Source organism: Oxyura jamaicensis, chromosome 2, assembly GCF_011077185.1.
Source record: "Oxyura jamaicensis isolate SHBP4307 breed ruddy duck chromosome 2, BPBGC_Ojam_1.0, whole genome shotgun sequence".
Classification (NCBI taxonomy): domain Eukaryota; kingdom Metazoa; phylum Chordata; class Aves; order Anseriformes; family Anatidae; genus Oxyura; species Oxyura jamaicensis.
The window spans coordinates 150820168-150843790 of NC_048894.1; the positions used below are offsets into that span (position 1 = coordinate 150820168).

At 40.1% G+C, this 23623-nt stretch overlaps 1 protein-coding gene across 2 annotated transcripts in view; it reads right to left on the reverse strand.

The window, feature by feature from the left end:
- The window catches only part of NDRG1 (N-myc downstream regulated 1), a 43869-nt gene that overhangs the window by 19865 nt on the left and 381 nt on the right, over positions 1–23623 (reverse strand). Inside the window, exons 1-3 of one of the 2 annotated variants that reach the window (XM_035317095.1) lie at positions 12098–12105; positions 7022–7100; positions 4346–4381 (exon numbers count right to left, since the gene is read on the reverse strand). In XM_035317095.1, coding sequence (XP_035172986.1) covers positions 4346–4381; positions 7022–7084 — 99 coding nt within the window. In that variant the 5' untranslated portion in view covers positions 7085–7100; positions 12098–12105. Of the gene's footprint in view, positions 1–4345; positions 4382–7021; positions 7101–12097; positions 12106–23623 lie in introns of those variants that run through there. The other variant, XM_035317094.1, reaches the window with a different exon arrangement.

Sequence of the window (23623 nt, forward strand, 5' to 3'; positions counted from 1 at the left end):
TGGTTTAATTCCTCACTATCTTCACAATAAGGCTTCTGTAATTCAAGAGTGTCATGCTGTCTTCCATTAGCATGAATTCTTAGGTACAAATACCCAGAAAGTTCTCCTAAAAAAACAATTCAAGCCGGTTTCTTCAATGATGTCAAAACAACAACTCCACGTCCCTATTGATCCTATTAAAGATCAAGAGATTTGTCTACGTGATGTTGGGATGGATGTTTTCAAAACACGGAGCACTGAAAACAGATGGCAGCACATCCCAATCAACGTCAACATTGTAGTAAGAAGCTCTTCACCAACTGATTTGTATTAAAACACTATCTTAGAAAAACATCCAAGGTACACTAATCCGATAGAAGGATAAAGATAAGCATGCCATCTGTTCACATCTCTCACTTTATCAGAGGTGCAGCCTTTCCTTAGTGCCCTAAAAGCACACACAAAAATACTCATGATACATGCAATTTAAGAGAGGTTATCTTAGTTTAAAAGGAGTTGTTCCCTACTAAAGTAGATTTTCTCTTTTTGAAGTGACATTTTGCCATGCAATTAGAAGGGGGAAAGAATTTAAATGCCAATAGCACAAGAGTTTATTTATTCCTTCTCCTCTTTATCCTGTTTAAGGAAGACATGGATTGAGGAACATGTTTATAAACATTTTGCTGTTTTCTAAAGTATGGGATACTTAACCAAAACATTTTAGCTCTCCAGAAAGGAAAATCACACACGTGGCCCATTTTGTTAAAACAATGTATTTTGTATTTTAAATAAAATACTGTATTCCACCAAGATTATTTTAAAGCTTTCAAAAATACTTAATCCCCAATTACTGTCTCATGCTTTTATTTAATTTAAATTATATTATGCCTGTTAAATACATTTCCCTTGTCTTACCTCAGAACTGAGAGAAAAGCTTCAGAGCTCTTTAAAAAATTGCTAGGAGACAGTGTATTTTCAGTGTATTTTACTTGAGAAATGTAATATACTAATACCTGCTTATGCTATTTTTCACTTTTTTTTTCCCCTTCATATCTTGAAGATGAAAAGCATTTGAGCTTTTAATGTGGAATTAAAATGCTGTATTTCAAATCCCCCTTATCCTAGTTATTTTTCCACTAGCTTTTTCTACTCTAAAACAATTATTTGAATTAAATTAACAGTATTAAGAAAATTTTCTCCAATTTGGGTTATGAGTTGGGTACTTTAGTATCAAGACCTTAGCTTTAAATGCAAGGTAGAAGTTAGGACAGTTTTTGGATTGTTTCTATATGTACCTGTTACACACGCAACAAAATCATTCTTATAGGAACTGTAATAGATGATTGTAATAGTTCTGTCCTTGAATTCTTCCTAGTCCACTTAGCATGGGGTCACACTGCTCTGCAAAACACAAAAGCTCAGCTGTCCCCCCTTCCTTTCTTTCAGATACCTAAAACAATGGGGAAAAACACATCTAATAAACTGAAAAGCCCCCAAAACTACAGCCATCATGCCATGAGGACCAGTCGATTTGTCTCCCATTGCAAGGTGACTTTTTCCTTCTCTCCTTGAAGGCAGGAGGATAAGGGAAAGCAGAAATGGCTGTAGCATGCCGATGAATAGAGATGACCATGAGCGCTGAACTGCAAGGTACAAACTCATCTCTGCCACCTACAGCAGCCACACAGCTGAGAGTTTTGTTTTGTTATTGAGAAAGCAGTCTCCTGACTGACTGTGCATTTCTGAAATATAAAGCCAAGGGAATGTATACAGTGATAAGGACTCACTTCTCCATCTACTCCAGTACTACCAGGTAAGAGAACAGGCAAATATATTAAACTGCAAATACAATAAAAAAGTACTTGGCATTAAGCCAACATAAAACAGCAGAGGGCATGCTGCCCTGCACTAATTGATGTTGAATTGTGCTAGAACAGGTTTGGTGAGGATACTCCCCTTTCTGGGAGGCAGTAACTTCACTCACATTTTCAGATAGTTGCCACAGACAGAAATACTGACAGAGACTATGGACTGGTGGTACATCAGAGCTGTCAGTTCTTCCATTCAACTCTTGTCTTGGCCATCCCCTAGTAACTCTGTGAAAGCTTTCCTCCAGAGAATAAGCACACATATATCTTGCAATTTAGAGGATGATATTCTGTTATAGAGTGGGTGACTTCAAAAATAGAAAGTATGTTTTAACTCAAGTCTGTCTAAAATAGCATGCGAAATAAGAGCCTACTTCTTTCCAAATCTGAGTAACTAGATGAAATGTATTCTTGGAACAAAACTACCTTATGGACAGCCACTACTTTTCACTAGCAGCAGAAACAAAACTATCTGAACATTACTTAACCTCTCTGCAAGAGGACCAAGCAAGTGATACGGTGGACATCCACATGCATATATAGACAATAGATACTATATAAGAAGCTCCTTCCTACCAGGTCTTGAGAACCTCCTGTCATGCCCAGGTCCCTCCTTCTCCCAAACATGGTTCATGAGACAGGTTGTTCATTAAGCTCATTTGTTAGCTTCAGTGTCAGTCCTAAGTGACTTGGATCCCCCTGAGACACCCATAAACTTATCTAATGAACTAAGCAGTCAAAGCACTCACAACAGCTTCAAACCACTTTTTTCATAGGCCAACCGCAAAGAAACTTAAAGATGCATAGGTACGGTTTTTGTGGTTTTAAGCACCAAAGCTAAGGCTCCTTTCCAGTAGTAGTTCTTAAAATAACAGATTGAGGCTGTTCTCACACATTTTTCCTTCTTGAACTAGAACAACCAAAGATTAAAGTCTAAGAAGGAAAGATCATTAAAAAAGCAAGAGCTGGCAGAGCAAGGCCAAATGACAAGAACCATGGGCCAGGATTAGCGACATTTAATCCAAAACATGGGAAAAAAAAAAAAAAAAAAAAAAAAAAGGTTTACAGAATTTGATCTTGCAAGTTAAAAATCTATATATACACATGGTTTACAAGCCAAGCAAATTTATCCCAAGAATAGAAATGAAATAAGGGTCAATTCTTGATTTTAATCAAAATGTTGCAGTATTCCTGTTCACAGACTTAATCTGTGGTTCAGATTTATTTAGAACAAATGGTCAATCTGGGACAAAACAATGAGCTTCTCCCAAGCTGTGATCAGTCCTGCAGGAAGTCTAATGAGGAGAATTTTAACTTACATTTATCAAGACTTCAGGCAGTGGATTTCATCATTAGAAAGGATGAATGCAGGACTAATACAAACTGTATTTTTGCTACATAAGTAAGTGCCATTGAAAGATGGTGAGATGTTTGAGAGTTGCCTCTCCTGGTTTCCAGGGAAAAGACTGCTGCATTTCTTCTAGATTTTTAACCAATTTGCGCAGCATTGAATAACAAATAAATAAGTACTAATAAAGCACAACATGTCACAATGTTCAACAGGGTTATTTTTAAAGGACCTCCACTTGCACATACAAGAAACTAGAAAAACTGAATAGCTTCCCTCATTCCTGCATGATCTACCTCCCTCCTTACACCCCTTTGATAAACAACCAGCAAGCCTCATTGCTCAACTCATACTCCTTGTCCCCAGCGATGGGAATTCAACGCTCACTCTTCTTGTCAAGGCAGGTACACGTTCACTGTTGTCTCCCAGTTCAAACCAGCCTCACTCCAACACCAATGCATTTCCTTATTTGCAGTTTAAGAATCATCAAGAACAAAACTCAGTTGTAATGACAAATAGAGATGAAATAATGCAAAGAGGGAGCTAAAAGAATTATAAAGTCACCTCTTAAAAACAAGGCATCTGATGAAAATGGAAAGCTACCATTTGACCTGGCAGTGCACTTTATGCATGTTTATGTGCTGGCTGTAAATAAATATACGGAAACTGCCGACACTCTTGGTACGGACAAAATTAATTGCTTAGTGCCTTCCTCCACTCCCCACGTTTCAGGAATCTTTTGGAAACTTTTAATGGCATAATGGGATACACTGAGAGGGACATTTCCTCAGAGGAAATGCAAGCACACTACTAATGAAAGCAAATTAACTGGGGAAATTGTGTGTTCATGTGGGAGGAGTATATTTTGCTTTCACTGCCATTGCTAAAGAATCTTTCTGTTAGCAAGAACAGAGCTGCTTGCAACTCATTCACCACCTCTTTTGGATGAGGCTTTCCAAGCTTTAGTTTGAAAAGACCTCCTGCAGTCCCCTTCTTATCGTTGCGTAAGAGCACCATTCAGACCCTGTCTCACAACTACAGTACTTTTGATGAGCAGTCACTTTATTTCTGTTCACATTTTGCTGTTTTCTCTAATGTCAATTCAGTTTCCCTTTATACAACAACAACAAAAAAGAATAGCTTTACTTGCCTGAACATCGAAGTCTGGTAGGAGGCGAGTGATAGCCTGTGAAAAGATTTTAAAATATTAATTTGTTTAACTTTTGCAGTTACAAAAATCTGCACTTGCATATACACTCTGACACATGCTCTAACCCATTGGGTCTACAGCAGAGAGCTCTGTCACATACCCTTCACTTAATGAACAGTTTTCTTGCTAAATATCAAAATTCACCCAGAGCTTTACCCACTCATCACCACAGATTATGAAAGCAGTAAAATAATAGTCTATAGAAGAGTAAAATAAAGTACTAAAGCTGGTACGGGTGAAGTTATTGCTGGAGTCACTGGACAAGTCATAACAATAAAAACTGAACATTTCTCTGTTGCTTATGGTAGCCACAGGACTGCCAACAGCTCACTTAGGTCCTATCTAGGATGGAAAGTCTCTGAACATGTCCTGTGCACTTGCAAGATGCAGTTATTTCTGGGATTTGTTTGCATGATTTGGAAGGTTGGAAGGGCTTTACCCATACAAAATAAAAACTTCTTATGCTGAGGAGGCTGGCTGGACAAGAAGTGCATTCCAACCTGTGACTAGCCATTGCTATTACTGATAAGCTCCTATGCCTGCCCTGTATCTCCACCAGAAAAGGAGTAATGCAACATCCTCTCCATCTCTAATCCCCTTCCTTGAGGGAAAAAATGCCTTAAGACCTCAAGGAAGAAATGCCTTAAAGTCACCTCCATCTATTAAAAGACAAGTAAGAAGTTAGTTAGCTTCAATGGAGGTATGAACTAAGTAGGAAAAGCACTTCTTATGCTGCAGACTATGGCAGGGAAGCCAAAGCCTAAGAAAGAAGTACAGAGATGAAAAGAAAAGTTTAGAAACCTGGCAAGGAGATCATGCAGTCCCAGAATCCCACATGAATTAAGGATAAAGGATGTCAGAAGCAACGCAACTGCTGTCAATACCATCTCAGATGATGGACTTCAAAGCATTGCAATACAACCCACAATTATGACACATCTCTAGAGCCATGATATTTAGGTAATTAAGTAGCATCGAGTATATGCAAACAGGTATCTGAGGAGCTGACTGAGCTTGTGGAAGTCATTTTACACAGCCTGAACACAAGACTTGAAGTTTACTCTTTACAGACTGTTTTTAATCTTGAACAATGTGCTGACTTAATGGCATCCATCTAGACAGCGTATGAAATAAGAATCCATCACTGTTTGGAAACCTAGTACACAATAAGCCAGGATGCAATAGAGTATCATGCACTCAACACCAACTCCACAACTAACCCTAGCCTATGCTGAGCATCCTTCAGGGCAATATTTTTTTTCCACTTTCTCAAAATATATTAACAAACTTCTTTCACTCTGTGATAAGAATGGCCGCACAGGTGATCAAACCAGAATAACTCTGCTAGTTTCCCCACATAGACAAAAATTAAGGCAACTGTGAATAAAAGCATACAGGGTTCCTTGTCAAGATACCAAGTTTTCCTCTACATGCTACAGAAACCCGGGAAGTTCTTCAGTGTTTTAAGACATTTCTGAACTTTGAAGCAAAGATATTTCATTAATATTAGGACTTCTCCTTTGTTTTGCAGCTACAGAACAATATTGGCATTAAAAAGGGGTCTTAGTTTCTGAAGTTTGAGTGGTACTTTCACTGGTATCCAGACAAGCTCTGCTTTCATGCAATGTTCTTGGCAAAGAAACTGTGTTTAAAGTTTCTCTTTCCATTTCATTAAATTCGTAAGTAGAAATCATTTTCTGAAGTGCTTACCCCAAAAGAGTTAGGAAATAAAGACTGAAAGTAGTAGATAAAGCAATGAGCAATCCAAGTGTAGAAATCCAGAAAAAACCCTCACCACATTTATATACAACATTGTTGAGAATTACAGTCATTGGGAACAAAAGAAATATCTTAGCTTTGATTCAAGAAAAAAGCTGAGAGTTTCCTTCAAATATTCCACTGAATTAATATGCAATGAACATGCACAGGGTATGATCACCATTGAGCAGAGTCAGACGGCCAGTGACCCAGACACTGTGGGCAGAGATTTGGAGAAAAATATTGCAAAAACGGACGGAAAGAAGCACAATGGAGTTAAGACCAAAAAAAAAAAAAAAAAAAAAAAAGGACACCCTGCACCATGTTTCTGTGCTAAAGTGCCAGAGGCATGGCCTTAGCTTGTGCACCCCCAGCTGGCTGCAGACCTGGTAAGAGTGTGTCTGTAACAACTCATAGCTCAGGACAACCCGAGCAGTCTAGGTGGGGCAGAGGTACCCAGAGGAAATGTAAAGGCACTCTGCATGTCTGCACCTCTTTGAAAGACAGCGGATAGAGCAAAGCTTGTTTCTCTACACTGAGGTGTCTACAGGTATAGATGAGTTTGGCCAGCTGGAATTGTTCAAAATAATTAAAGACACTCAGAGCTGTCACTATTCAGGAAAATAAATAAAGTCACTAGATCTGATTAGAGAAACACAAAACCAAAAACAGAGAAATTAATAAATAAAATTTCATTTTGCCTTATTATTAAAACACCCCTCTCATTGCATTTTCAGTTTCTCTTGTCTGTTTTTCCATACAAAAAGAAGTTTGTGTTGGAACCAAGAATACATGTGCAGTTCCAGCAGTAACCCTGAAATAAGACAGACAAACTCTAAAGAGCTTTAAAGTAATTACCTCTTCCTTCTCCACCAGAGGTTTCACCTCTGCGAGGTGGGCATCCTGGAACTCTGTTGACATGGTCAGTAGCTGGTATCTGTGAAGATGAAAAAAAGATTTGTTTTCAGCTTGCACCAAAGATTAAATATAGAAACAAATTTCCATCCACCTCCGCTGCCACCTGATAACTCAGGTTATAGTTTAAAAGACCTTTGCAAGAAGGTTATGAATCTGTTGTAAAATGCCTCCCTGATTTATTTATATACATGCTGCTGCACAACAAGAGATTAAAAAAAAACGTTAAGGCTGCAAGATCAAAACAAAGCTTTGGCAGCCTCAGAACTGAAGATGCTGAAGAAAATGGGGCAAGGACCAGCACAACTCATAGCATACAATCACATGACAACTATTGTTTCACAGGTGAAAGGAGGCATAACCAAATCTGCTCAAACACCCTCTCTTAAGCTTTAATGCTCATCTCTGCAACTCTTTTCTTAGATGCAGACTCCATCTCCAAGATCTCTACTTTAAGCAAATTGAATTGGATGTTCATTAGCACAATTTTACTCTTGTACCAGTGTGCTCCGTTCTTTCAGACAGAAACACCCTCCTTGATCTGAACAAACCAGGTAGTAGCAAGTACTGAGTAAAACCAATATTCTTTTAATTACACACCAAGATGTATGCAGTAACACTATTTTCAAACTCATCAGAGAAGGGAACTGACTGCAGTATCCTGCCCTAGAAAAGGAACAGCAACACAGAATCACAATAGTCTAGGTTGGAAGAGACCTCGAAGATCACCGAGTCCAACCTCTGGCCTAACACTAACAAGTCCTCCACTAAACTATATCCCTAAGCTCTACATCTAAATCTTTTAAAGACCTCCAGGGATGGTGACTCAACCACTTCCCTGGGCAGCCTTAATCCAGTGCCTACCAACCCTTTTGGTAAAGAAGTTCTTCCTAATATCCAACCTAAAACTCCCCTGGTGCAACTTTAGCCCATTCCCCCTCGTCCTGTCACCAGGCACGTGGGAGAATAGACCAACCGCCACCTCGCTACAGCCTCCCTTGAGGTACCCGTAGAGAGCGATAAGGTCACCCCTGAGCCTCCTCTTCTCCAGGCTGAACAATCCCAGCTCCCTCAGCCGCTCCTCGTAAGACTTGTTCTCCAGACCCCTCACCAGCTTCGTAGCCCTTCTCTGGACTCTAACACACTACCCAGGCCTTGTCTGGAAAGCTTAACAGGGCACATGGATGTGGCAGAACCTGAAGGACCGTGAAGTTGAGGAAATTCTTTTTTACAGTTTCATTTATGTAGTCAGATGTAAGATGTTGAATATATTTTGCCGATAGAAATCTTTTGACTAAACTGCACCCACATTCCCAGCACGCTTGCACCACCCTGAGTGTGCAGACAGTCCTCGGGTTCTAGCTCACACTTCCATGCTTTTGGCCAGATGCCTGCTTAATCTTAAAATGTAACTGTTTGAACTAAATTAATGTTTTAACAAAGCTTATATTTAGGTGCTTAGGCAATTTTCTGCCAAAGGGTGGAAACAACCGCTATAGCCTGAGAGCAGATGACTGCTGAGACAAACGGAGCAGCAAACTCTTCTGGAGATGTAGCACACTTTCTGCATTTTGACCAAGCTGTACTTTGGTCCAGTGAATGTATCAGGCCAAAGAGGGAGTTAAAGAAGAATGGCATGTTTTCATTCACAGAGATAAAGGGCAGAGACAGAAGGCTGTTCTCAGTGAAGCTCAGATGAATGACCACAAGCCGTTCCCAAAAGAGATACTGAAAGTGTTTTAACAGCAAAATGACAAATAAGGAAGTCAAAGAATGTTTGTTACATATCGTCTTGCCTGCTGGAGAAATCAAGGCCATGTTGTTTTTGTGCATCTTTGGACATAATTGAAATTTTATTAAATATTGGTGTGTTTTATTGTTGTGTAGTTATTTCTTAAGAAAAGTTTAGAATCATATCAACTGAAGGATATGAATGGGTACTCATAAGGCCAAAATGAAAATCTTTAATATGTTAAGGAATTAACAAGTGCAACTGTAAACATTTCAATTATTAACAATTTTTATCAAGAGGGATACAGAATAATAAAAATGAGTCTTTAAACCATGATTTCCCACCTCCTGATTTAATACTGACTTAAGTTAATCAACCTTGTTTACATAAACAACCTAGTGCTCAGGAAGGGCTGTGAAATCCACAGGAGCATTCTACTATGAGCATTCTTTACTATGAGGGTGGTGAGGCACTGGAACAGGCTGCCCAGACAGGCTGTGGATACCCAACCTATAGAGGTGTGGTAGGTCAGGTTGGATGGGGCCTTGGGCAACCTGATCTAGTGGGTAGCATCCCTGACAATGGCATGGGGCAACTAGATCTTTAAGGCCCATTGCAACCCAAATTATTCTATCGTTCTGTGATTTTATGATTCAAGAGCTGACATTATCATTTTACTCAGCCCCACAGATTTACTCCATGCACTTTTTCCTGGGCTATAGCGAGAAAGTTTGCAGGATGTTGGGATGCTGCAGGAAGCTAACAGCAGCAGACATTTATTGAGAGAATGCTGAACAAACACTGGTGTCCATGAATGCACAAACAGCTTCAGATTTTAGGAAACCTTCTTGGAAGCTGTACAACTGGAGGAGATTTTTGGCAAAGAATTAGGATGGGGATTTTAAGCTTAGAGAAATACTTCATGGGTATTTGACTCCACCAACTGAGGCCTGGGAGCAGAAGCAAAACTGTCCCCATCCCCAGTAATTTGTAATCCAAATTTACAACAAGGCACCAGAGCTACTTAAACAGTCAGGAAATTCAAGACAGAGTTAATTCCCCAGCACTCACTCTGGTTCACCCTTTTTCTCCAGGTTTTCTATTAAGTTTTGCCCGTTAAAGTTTTTAATCATAAAGAACAAGCAAACCAAGTTTGTCAAAGTTTCAAGCAACTGAAAGTGACACTTTAGAAACAGTGTTACATATTTTTAAAATAAGAGCTATCTATGCAGTGTAGCATTCTACACAGTAAGCAATTATGTATGGCAGAAAAGGAAAATGAATGTTGCTGTACTATTTTGAGGTTCAAAATATTCAAAAATATTTACATGCAACTAGCTGCTTTTTTTTTTTTTTCCCCCAAATTCAGCTCATTATGTGAATATAGAAATAGCACCTTAAGACTCCACTCTTCAATACAGGCTACAAGTACAAGAGATTTTTCATGTTTTCCGTATGCAGGAGAAAAGTAAGAAGCCAGGCTCCCTGCAGTTTTCCAGTAAGAAGTGGCTCAAGGAACAAAGCCACATCTAGTGTTTGTGGAAGAAAGTTGTTTACCCAGGACAGCTTCAGATTTTCAGGGAGTCACAGCATTGACTACAAATGACCAAACGCTCTGCCAAAAAGAACAACATGGATGCCTTTTATAGCTTTAAAAAACAATCCTGTTTTCATAATAGTTCAAAGTTGTTGCTCTATGTTTCCGATAGAACTAGCACTAGGAAGTGCTGACCAGCAGATTACACTACTGCCATCAAGCCTGCTGAACAAAAGCCCAACGTGCACCACGTTCTCACTTTTGGAATGATACCAGATCTTCAAGCCACATTATGTTTTCAGATCAGGCATTTACAAGCCCTGGGTTCTCTCTCTGCATCAGGAATACCTGAAACATTCCCACCAAGGAACAACTTTGTGATAAGCTAGCACAACAGCACATTATTTGTTCATGAGAGCTGACAAACAGAGCTCTGCTATCTGACACCATTGTAAAAAACATCTTATTTTCCAAAGACAAAGATGCTGGAGAATTGGTTTTTATACCACCCATGTTCAGCACAAATTTTGTAATCTCTAAATAGGTGCTTTGTGCTCCCCCCTTGTGTGACAGGGTAGCTTGAAGCTATTGTAACTGCATAACTTTCCTAAATAGATAACCATACAAGCATTCCTTTATACCCATGTCAAAAGCACTTGCCTCAGAGAAGTATTCAAAATACAAAGTTCATTTATATCTGCAAGCATTAGTGTAAAGTTGCCAACTTGGAGAAAAACAAGCTTTTTCACTCCACTTGGCCAACTCAGCCTGCAAAGAGGTCCTGAGTTCTCCCCTCCTGGATGAGCCACCTCCAGCCAGTGGGCTTCCACTACCTTGTACCCAGCTATCAGCTGAATCCATTACAGATGCAGCTCAGAGGATTAAGTTTTAAAGCAATAATTCTTCTGACTGAGAAAAAAAATAAAGGTTTAAGACACCTTTGCAATTGGCAAACTGCTTTAAAACTGATTCCATATCTGACTTTGCCAACTAGCAGAACAGCAGCAAACAAGCCTATGGAAGCAAGGGGAGTACAGGGAAAGGTAAAGTCATCTGTGCAATACTGTATTCACTAATTTCATTCAAATAGACTTTTGTGTACCCATTCCAGCCCAAACCCACTCCTCCAAAAGTGCCAGAGCAAGTGTCCTAACTAAGGCTAGTAACTCTGAAATAATTTTACTGAGCCTGGTTATTTTGCTCTTAACAATTCAGAATATACCCCTGTCCCTCCATACCATTGCTGGAGCCTTGTTTTGGCAGCAAGGGATACAGGATTGATGAGTAATCTGGCTTTTCACAACAGGGGTCCCAACAAAGGGGCTAAGAAGCCACATGCCATGTCATCCATCCTCAGATACCCTCAGTGGTGCAATCATATGTACCAAACACTAAATAATTGTAATATACGTGATTTATCTCATTCCAAGCACAGAAACCAAACAAGTTCAAAAATCCCTCACTTCAAATGTTCTACTGCTAAAGACAAACACAGGGATGTTCATGCCACAAGGTACATCAACAAGCAGGATGGTCTCACATCCATGAAGGATTGGGGGTACCACTGCAAGCACTACAGGATTTATTTTTTTTATTTCCATGGTACTGTGGAAAACAAAGAACAGGAAAAGGCTCCTGCCTGAATGCTTCATAAAGAAGGCAATTTCCTCAAAGCAGCTTGTTTAAACACTGGCAGTAGACATTATTCTCCTTTTGAGACATAACACTGATGTACAAAATCTAACCTCACCGCAACAGCCTGACACCATTTCAACCACAGGCTGAGCAAGCAGGAGGGACATCACTTTACACATAGGATTAGATACTTATGTGCTTTTAATGGCAAAGAGAGGAGGAGAAGGCCATTGTCCTGGTTTCAGTTAGGACAGTTATTTTTCCTCCTAGTAGCTGGTAGGGTGCTATGTTTTGGATTAGGATGAGAAGAGTGCTGATAACATGCTGATGTTTTAATTGCTGGAGAGCAATGCTTACACTATGCCAAGGACTTTTCAGTTCCTCGCTCTGTCCTGCCAGCGGGCAGGCTGGGGGTGCAGCAAAAGCTGGGAGGGGATAAACCCAGAACAGCTGACCCAAACTGGCCAAAGGGGTATTCCATACCATCTGACGTCATGCTAAACAATATATAGGGGTGGCTAACCGGGCTGGGGGGGCCGGCTGCTCGGGGTTGGGCTGGGCATCGGTCAGCGGGTGGTGAGCAATTGCATTGTGCATCACTTGTTTGTACATATTATTATTATTATCATTATTATTTTCTATCTTAATAAACTGCCTTTATCTCAACCCACAGGCTTCACTTTCCCGTTTCTCTCCCCCATCCCAGAGAGGGAGGGGGGAGGGTGAGCGAACGGCTGTGTGGTGTTTAGCTACTAGCCGGGTTAAACCACAACAGCCATAAGCACTGAAGGTGATGGTTCCCAAGCACTGGCGTTGCTCTCTTTTGACAGAGAGGGACAATGTAAGACTTGGACGCAGGGCCACATGCTGGAGGCATTTCCAGGTTGGCAATATCACTCAGTGCTTCAACATCTAAAAGCTCCAAGTGTCCTGAGAGGCACTAAAGAATCCTCAAGTACTAAAGCAAGTAGGAATATGGGGCTCTGTTATTCTGCAGCAGCTCAAAGCCTTATTAAACCAGGAGAAAGAGAGCCAGGAGGTAGAAAACTAACATCTCCAGAGCTCTGAAAAAGGTGACTACCAATGATACCCATCGAATCCAGGTCAGAAAAATAACCAAGTAGCTCAGGCCTCTGACAGCTAATCAAAGAAAGTTACTGTGACATTCAAAAAGCATTTGCAACCTTACACATGCTAAATTAGACATTTTCCAGTGATTAACACTAAGTGCTGTAAACTAGTCTGACTGTAAATTGGAGAGGAACTTGAAAAAAATAATATCTCCACTACACAGGTACAAGTGGACTTCACTTAATAGCAAGTGTATGGTTATGCTCCACAATGCATGCTCTCATTAAGCGTGGTTTACTTTTCAGATATTTCATAATAAACTTGACAAATCTAATCTTCCTGTTTATCATTTGTTTGAAAATTAATCATCTTGCAAGTATCCAAAACAGTTCATGCATAGGCATCTTCCCACACTATGCCCTGTTTAAGCTATTCTTTGTTACAGGCACTGGTGTCACGAGGTCCTTTGTGTACTGTCCGACTACTGATTTTCTCTGACATAGTTTCACACAATAAATCATGAAAGAGGTTTTAATAGAAATGACTCTTACAGAGAGATCCTCCCTTTTTTTTTTTTTTAAAAAAAAAAAAAAAAAAAAGACTTTTGATGGTTACATAGTATCCAACTAAGCAGTTTGAACAGCAAGTGTCAATAGTTGAAGTTACTCAGCTACCTGGGACTTGCTGCTTATCCTTAACCTTTAGTTACTACATATCTTCTTGATTTGTAACTACAAGTTAATAACCTGAAAAAAAAGCTTAGGAGTGTAACCCTTACATCACTTAAAGTTTCAAATTAAAAAAGGTGATGAACTATAGCATATTTTTAAATGTACTAATATCAGGAAACTGAAGCAATTATGCTGCCTCAGGGTGGCAGGGTACACTCTGGTTCAAAGACATCCTGTGCATCATTGTTACCCAGCCTTCTTAAAGCACAGCACACTGCTGACCCTCAATTTAATTATTTTTGTTGTTTCTAACCTACTTGATTTTCTTTCTTTTTAAACCCTTTTGTGAGTTACTCCACAATCATACTTTAGTGGAAAATAAACCTCAGGCTGATGTCAGGAAAAAAAAAAAAAAAAAAGGTTCTTAATAGCATAATGGAGCATAACAGTTTTCAAAGGCAAGAATAAGTAGGGCTTAAAGTTTTAGACATTTTAACATTTAGATTTATGCCGTGTGCTAATCAATCTGATTAGGAAACGGACGTTTTAGCCAAGAGCTTGAGTCCTGTGCCAAGTAACAGCCAAGTTAAGCCACAAGGAGAAAACTGTGATGATGGGGCCAAAAACTGATCTTTTGATGGACTTCTGTGAGCACCGCCTGGGTGCAGGATGACGGCACTCCCTGCAGCTACACTTGCCTGTGGTATCATCATATCCCTGTGGTTAGAAAACTCCAGGCTCATATTTAATCCTTTTGTTCTTGCTGTTTCATTTGTGTGGTGGCTGGCACAGGCACCTGTACAGGCACAGAGCTGTTCTGCTACAACTTCTCTGGGATCAGACAGAGCCTTTGAACTGCCAATTCCTCAGACCAGGGACTGGTTACTCTTCAAATGCATGACATGCTCCAGCAGCTGAGCACTGATAAGAGCATCAAAACAAAGTTAACTGGAAGCAACCCCTTTCTCTATTCCACAGATGTTGAGCAAAACTGAAGAAAATTGTTGCAACTGTGCTGTTTGCACAATACGCTTGCTGGGGGATGCAATGAAAAATGCTCCTTGGAAAGCTTGAGGTCCACCCATGCTTCATGGGAGTAAAAACTGACACTGGGAAGGGTCACAGTGCTAACCAAGAGACATGCCTTCCATCCCCTTGTCCCCTGTGCTGGACACCCCTACCTCCTCCACTATATAATGGGCCACTGTTACAGTCCTAGCTGGCACGGAAATTGAGAGTTTGCAATGTTTTAATGCCTTTTTTTTTTTTTTTTTTTTTCCTCCATTGTAGCATTCCCTGATATTACCTAGAGTATAATAGCACAGCTCCATGAGGGGCAGACTACAAACCTTGAAATTCCTTGAAACTCACAGTTCCTTAGCATCTGGTATCTGAAACTGATGGAAACTTGTGGAAAGTGAAATCTCCAATAATATGAAGTTTTTTCAAAGAGATTAAAAATACTATTGCCTGCCCAAGACTTTTTGGCTATGAATAGCACTGTCATCCCAACCCACCTCCTCAAGCAACCACTGTTTAGTGCTGATACGGCTGCAAAAAGGCCTTGCAGACTGTGATGAACCAATGTAGTGGTAGGAGAACCCACAGCTTTTGTGAGAAGAAATTCAACATCTAAATAGCAGCCTAACTTTACTTTGAAATTCATTATGCCCATTTGTTCTGGTGCCAAAATTGTGCTTTTGCACAGTTTTATTTTAATATTTTTATTTAAAAACAATTCCGGGCTGTGGGTGGTGGCACCACAGCGTGGAAAAAGCGAAAAGCAATCAGATGTCTTCCTAGACTTTGTTTTCTTATACCACCAAGCCAGTACATCTCCTCTCATTGCCCCAGCACCCTCCTACTATCCTCTCAACATCCTTCATATCCTTCCTACTTCTCTTTGAATCACTGTAAACATAAAGGTCTTAAGCAAAGATTAAAGGCAATATATTGGTTCAAATCCTGACAACCCCCTGCACCTGGGCACTAGGCTGAATTTTGGGGGCAATTTAAATAACGAATACTGCAAAGACACATTAATAATTTCATAACATGGAAGAGATGGCTTCTGCCACAAAGATTGCACTCTGAACAGACAAGAAACAAGCTATTGTTCCTGCAGCTCACCAGTGTCAGGCCATGCTCCCCACCCCCTCCTATTTTCAATCTGCCATGCTTTAATAGTTCATAGTTTCTGCCCAGCTGCAACTACTTCAAAAAGTGGGTGGTTCTGGGCAAGTTAGAGGCAAAAACATACTGAGGTTATTCCAGAAGTGACAGGCTCATAGTATACTCAGAGATGAAGACTGTTATCAGGCTCTAGTCTGCACCCCTGCAAGTACATAGTGATTTCTTCTTATTTGTTTTGCATTTTCATGTTGATGTTGCAAAGATGAGTAATCACGTTGCAAAACATCAAAACTAAGGCTGATGATATATCTTTATTTACATATATTCATTAGGTCATACTATGTGGGTTACAGCTTCTGAGTTCATAGACTACTTGTTCTGCCACCTATTAAAATTACTTGATTATTGATGTTACAAGTTCTTTATAACCCTTGCCAAAATGTCTGGGCTGAAGTTTTCCATGACAAGTGTCTTGATGGGGTTTGTTTGATTTTCAGCAGAAAAGTATAATGGATGTATATCATTTAGTTCCTCTGAACTTTCAGTCCACTTTTCTGGGAAGAACTTTAGCATTCTTGAACTTTATCAGGACTCAGGTTTGGCACAAATGGCCATTGAATTAAGGACACATCTTTAATTCTTCCCAGGAAATTCCCATTACAGTTACTCAAATTTAAGCATTTGCACATGCTGAACTACTCAAGGCTAGATCTGGGTAACAGTCATAGTACCTGTAAGCCTCAACATCTAGAGATACAATATAATCTTCCTAAAGGCTGAGCACATTCCTCCCTGTATCACAACATAAGAGACTGGTGAGATAAGTGTCTAAGTTAGTGCTATGCAGTGCCTGAATCCTCCTAGCTTACCAAAACAAATACTTTCAAATTCCTTCAAGATGGACAAAAAGCAGTTCTTCTTCCTCGGAAGACTTTTTGCAAAATCTCACCCATCTATGCTTCATCATCAACATCTGTTACATCAGGAAGTGAAGTTTAAGTTACCACTTTTCAGACATTTGTAAGAGGGGTTGGAGTTATCAAGGCACATGTTGCTATTTGGCATTTTACACACAACTTCAGAAAATACAGGGTGTTCTGAATGGAAGAAAAATATGTGATGCTCTTAAATGAAATGATAGAGGAAAAAAATTATTTGTAATATGCTAAAATATAAAGGGTCATCATGAAGCTCATCTCTGCCTTTGTTTCGCTGAATACCCCAATATGGTACAACTTTGTGCAAGGATACAAAAGCAACCTAAAATTTAATAGGTATATGTTACATACAAAATATATTTAGAGCACTCTAGAACTCTAGCAATAGAAAAAAAAGTGACAAAATTAGTCTGACAAGGTGCATTGGAGCTTCCTGAAGGTAGCAAACCAAAAAGCCACAGCAAGAGCAATCCTTCCTTCCTCTAATAGGAGGTTTCCTGTCTGGATGTCTGCTTACTCTGTTAACAAATAAGGTTTCCTTTTAAAGTTTTATTCTTCTTTCCTAACTACTTTTCCATTGACTACCACTTGATACATTCATATATACATGACATGGAAAATAAGGAACTTATTCGTGACAGCCAACATGACTTCACTAAGGGCAGATCCTGCCTGAGAAATCTGGTAACCTACAACAGGTTTACAACACTGGGGGATAGAGGAAGAGCAACTGACATCTGCCTGGACTTGTGTAAAGCATTTGATGCTGTCACCCATGATATCCTTGTCTCTAAATTTGAGAGACATGGATTTAATGGATGGATCATTTGGTGGGTAAGGAATTGGCTGGATGGTTGCACTCAAAGAGTTGCGGTCAATGGCTCAATGTCCAGGTGGAGATCAGTAATGAGTGGTGTTCCTCAGGGGTCAGTATTGGGACCGGCACTACTTAATATATTTGTCAGTGACATGGACAGTGAAATTGAGTGCGCCCTCAGTGAGTTTGCCGATGACACCAAGCTGTATGGTGCAATTGACACATTGGAGGGAAGGAATTACATCCAGAAGGACCTGGACAGGATTGGGAGGTGGGCATGTGTGAACCTCATGAAGTTCAACAAGGCCAAATGCAAGGTCCTGCAACTGGGTCGGGGCAATCCCAAGCCCAAATTCAGGCTGGGTAGAGAATGGACTAAGAGCAGCCCTGAGAAGGACCTGGGGTGCTGGTTGATGAAGAAGGTCAACATGAACCAGCAATGTGTGCTTGCAGCCCAGAAAGCCAACTGTATCCTAGGCTGCATCAAAAGCAGCATGGCCAGCAGGTCAAGGGAGGGGATTGACCCATTCTCATGAGACCCCATCTGGAGCGAGTCCCATGTTCAGTTCTCCATCTACAGAATCTCATTCAGGTGCATTACAGATTAAGAACCCTATCATTTTTTATGTTATTTTAGGGAAGAGAAATAATAATAATGGTAATAATAATAGAATGCACAAACCAAGTGATGCATAATGCAATTGCACACCACCCTCTGAACAATGCCCAGCCCATCTCTGAGCAGCAGTCTCCCCCACTCTAGCCAGCCATTAGTTGTTCATCATGACATAATACGGTATGGGACATCCCTTTGGCCAGTCTGGGCCAGCTGTCCTGGCTGTGTCCCCTCCCAGTTCCTGGTGCACCCCCAGCACTGGCAGGGCAGCATGAGGAGTTGAAAAGTCCTTGGCTCTGTGTGAACACTGCTCTGCAACAACTAAAACATCAGTGTGATATCAGTATTAATTCTCATCCTAAATCCAGAACACAGCATCATACCAGCTACTAGGAGGAAAATCAACTCTATCCCAGCTGAAACCAAGACAAATGACAAGGAAATAAATAAATAACACCTCCTCCTACACCCCCACCCCCCCAAAACAAACAAACAAAAAAAAAAACGGAGACCCTTAAAAGCACATGGAAAAAACTGCTTTAGTCAATTAGGTTTTCCTGCTGCACTAGGTTATCAGGTTTGCTCTTTCCATTAACTTTTACATCATCCATACAGTACTAGCAGACTGGCCTGACATATCCATGGTAGAAAAGAAGCCACAAGAGCTATACTTTTGAAGCTATACTTAGTTCAGACAGGAAGTTGCCAGTTAAAAGCTTGGAAAAGTAGAGAATACCCAATTTTAAAAACAGGGCTTGAAAAGGAAGATCTGTGTGGACCGACTTCCAGCTATAAAGAGAAAAAAAACTGACTGGCAGATGAAAAAGATATATTAAAATTGTGACAATTAACTGAAAGGAAGTAGCACAAAACCCAAAAGAAACACAGGAAACGTGATCAGCCACACAAAATTAGAGCAGTAAAATTGACATACATCCTGCTTTGTACAAACAGATACAGCTGTGGAAAATTTCATCAGCATGGGCAGTCCAGTTGTGCATCCACAAGCACACTGTGGATCTCCTCTGTATGGAGAATGTCCCATTTGACAACAAACTGCTGGGTATTATCCAAAGACAATACCTTCATGCCAGTTGGGAAACAAAACAGGCCTGATCCTGTATCAGCCCTTTGCTAGAAGTAAAACTCATCTTCATTGTTAGCAAAGGAGATTGCACATTTGAGTCTGAAAATTGGATAATTGCAGGCTTTACTCTCTAACTACTTGCTGTGCTGAACTAAATGGCAGATAATGGTACTGATTCTCATGGATGCTCAGAACTGGTTTTAATTATGTTATAATAACACTTAAATAAAACATGTTCACATATCCAGGAGAAGCTCTGAATGGTTTCTTACTGCTACTCCAACTCTGCAGCCAAAGGGAATTAACAATATGGATTACCTCCTGCTGACTGGCCCACTGAAGTTATCCAGGGCTCTGGAAGTGACACAGATTAAAAAAATAAAACACCACCATTTGAGAGAAACAAGTTCAATAGCCATTTTATTCATGGCCATCGATTTCCAAGAGGCCTAACCCAGATTTTAGTAATCCATAGCAACACACATTACCAAATCTGAAATCAGGATTTCCTTATTCTAAGCCTTTTAAACGGTTTCAGAGTATTTCCCATGACTTTCCAGTAGTAGAAAACAATTTTTTTGGAACTTCTGAGACAGAGCTTTTGATATATAGCACATGGGTAACTATTGCTTCCTTGATCTGCTGGAGGTCCCTGTGCAAAATTCTATAAAGTTTTTTACCAAGAAGGCTACGGGGACATCACCTTCATGCATTTGGTAAACTTACAAATGCACACCATGACCTTTACAAATGAACTTTAGCTGAAGCTAAAGGGCAGTCTATATACAATACCATTTACTTGGTCAAACAGCATTATTGACAGTATAGAATGTGCTTTTCTGTACTTCTTTGAAATTTCTAAATTAGATGTAAAAAAAACAGCCATCTGGAAGTTTTATTTGGTCTCAAGAAACAACATATAATCACTATTAATATCAAGCAGTCACTGCATCTGTCATTATCTCCTAGTTCGTGCAGTTTACCTTTCAAGTGGACAAATCAGTACAACTACAGAAGTCACCATTGCTGCATGCTGATGGGATTAAACTAATACAAACCATCAGTTTCACAAGCTTTCTCTCTACTGATGGCAAAAGTGTTTTTGCTGCCCTAAACTTCTAGCTATATGCATGATGTAAACATTACTGATCCAGTATAATTAGTTTTTACAATTTTTGAGAATTTTATTGTTTCTAGTAGTCTTTTTCTGAAGAACTTCAAGCCAGTTTCACCCATCTGTATAATTTCTTTCACTCTCTCTATTTTGAGACAATAAAAGCAGGAAATATCTCATTACATATATGCTCCAAATTTAGTGCAACAGGTTCACAGGCTCTAATGAGGTTAAGCGAAAGAACAGTATTTTCTGTGGGAAGTTAGAAGTTTGCCAAAATCCCTTAAGCTGGTCATGAGAAGATGTATGTTGCACTTCAGCCAAACCAATTAATCACTTCAGTTTAAATATATGAATCAAAGATTTTTCTCACATCAATTCACCGATTAACAGTGTTCTTATTCTTATTTTGAATTGATTCTTACTGGAATACTGTGTTCAGCTCTGGGGCCCCCAGCACAAGGACATGGACCTATTAGAACGAGTCCAGAGGAGGGCCATGAAGACGATCGGGGGCTGGAGCACCTCTCCTGTGAAGACAGGCTGAGGGTGTTGGGGTTGTTCAGCCTGGAGAGGAGAAGACTCCGGGGAGACCTTTCAGCAGCCTTCCAGTACCTAAAGGTGGCCTACAAGAAAGCTGGGGAGGGACTCTTTGTCATGGAGTAGAGTGATAGGACAAGGGGGAATGGCTTTAAACTAAAAAAAGTTGATTTAGATCAACTCCTTATATATCTATAAGGAGGAAATTCTTTACTGTGAAGGTGGTGAGGCACTGGCACATGTTGCCCAGAGCAGCTGTGGATGCCCCATCCCTGGGGGTTTTTATGGCCAGGTTGGATGGGGCTTTGGGCAACCTGGTCTGTTGGGAGGTGTCACTGCCCACAGCAGGGGGGGGTTGGAACTGGATGATCTTTAAAGTCGCTTCCAATCCAAACCCTTCTATGATTCTTTGATAACCCCATCTGAACTACAAGAGCAAATTAGTCAACTGCTTATAACTGTTCTTAACGACCAGGCTACCACGCCAAACTGTTTCCTGAGATACACTGTGAACTTCCCATGTAATTGTCATAGTGCAAAAAGGAACCTTCAAAGAGTAAAATATCTTCCACCAGAGTCAAGAAAACTGTGTAATCCTGCCGTTTTTACTAAGCATTCATTTGATCTACCCAAATGATCTGCAATGGTTTTAGTGTTCCTTTTTGTTTTGGCAAGAACAAAAAAAAAAAAAAGGCATTGTGCATGGGAGAAACAACAGAACGTAAGGAGTCTGTTTTTCTGTGGTGAGGATGCTGATTCTCAAACACAGGTGTGCAAATCCGGCAGCTCACCCTCAGCAGGGGCACCCACATCACTTGTTCTGCTATTGTTAAATTCCTTGGGCACCTCGCATTTTAACATCTCTATCCTACTGTCACTTTGGGTGAAGTGACCTATGAATGAAGGGAATTGATATATAAACCCCTTTTCCTACAGTAAATAAATGAAAATCCCAGTTTTCAAGACATTCTATGCACCTCTCCACTAACTTGGTTTAAGACCAGCTACTCCAGTGTGCCCATTCTCAAGGACACTTCTCAGTTCACTTATTGTTGAAATTTTGCTTCAAAGTTTCCAACGCTGAAGTCCAGCCTGTTTAGATGTCTGCATAACTGCAGTGCAAGCAACTCAGATTCAGAACTCGCAGCCTCTTTTTTCCCACCTTGACATAGCAAGTCTGTTTATACTGAAAAATATTAAGTATGGAAAAAATACACATCCTAAGTAGTTTCTCTTTAATATATTAAAGCCTATTTCTACTGCACCAGTACTATCCAGAAACCTCTATCTGTCAAATCACAATTCCTCCTGAATCCATTCATGAATTATTCTTGAAGGCCACAGACCTTATTAGTACTTGGGAGATTGTACAAATGTTTAAGGAACACTATTTTTATAGCATCTACTCTCATTTTACCATTTTATCCACCATTACTAAGCTCTTGCTGTGTGCAAGACAGAGTACAGCATTAGCTACCTGCTGTTTACTTGAGTACTCGTGATAAAAACAGTGTGTCAAACTTTGTTAGATTTTAGTTAAGAGAACACAAGATTTTTAAAAGCATGCTCCCAGAGCCAAGTTCAGACTGCACCAGCTTAACAGGTGAAGTTTTATTGCTAGTAACAGAGTAGACAAAAAACAGCAAGGCAACCTTACATGTTTACCTGAAGCCTTTGATAGCTCTTGTTTATAGGGTATTTCTATTGCTTGCTCCAATAGTGTTTTTTCAGCAGCTGTACCTTTGACATGGTTGTATATTAAAAAATAAAAGTAAAAATAAAAAAGTAAACAAAAACTCAAAAGAAATCAAAACAGTGTAACACTTAGCAGAGTATATGCACAAAAAACTTTGGGTTGTCTTTGACCTCTTCCATGCCTCTACTACTGCATTTTTCAGGTTCAAAATACAGTTTTTATTTAAAGAGACAACTCAGGGAAAAAAAAAAAAAAAAAAAAAAAAAAAAAAAAGTAACATAGCTGGTAAATATTTCCATCTGGAAAGTAAAAAAGAGTCCAGTTCTGTGGATGGGGTTCAAAATTGGGCACTGAAGGCTTCATAAAACAAACAGTGGGTAAGATAGGGAGTGATGCAAGCATTTCATAAGAGAACCATAATACAATGGAAAGTACTAACCAAACATCCTCACTAGCAGAAGTGAAATCTCTTATTTCATGAGATCCAGTACATGGTCTTTGCCTCCACTGCAAACACTGCAGTGAAGTTCTATGAACCTTAGCAGTGCCTGGAAGCGCTCACAGAAAACTACACCTAATATCACATATTAAGACAATAACCCCACAGAAACAACTGACTAGTAAAAACTGGACATCAGTCAAGTCTGTCATCTGCTCCAAATCCAACGTGGAGCTGCGACAGCACAAGAACAAGCAACAAGCGCCAGTAGTCAACTTCCGTAAGAAAGTATGTGCCTTCGTTTCACAGCTGTTTACCAGCCCAGCCCGCTGCTGTCACGGGAACCTCAACCGTGGCAGCAGCATCCAGCAGCTGCCCCAGTCGCCACTCCCACCCACCAGTGCACAGCCCCTGTTCTGCGAAGAGCCACTCACTCCTTCACCTCCTCAGCCTGCAGCTAGCCAAGTCCTCTTTGGAAGAAAAATAAAAGAGAGAGAAAATGAAAAAGAAAAAAAAAAA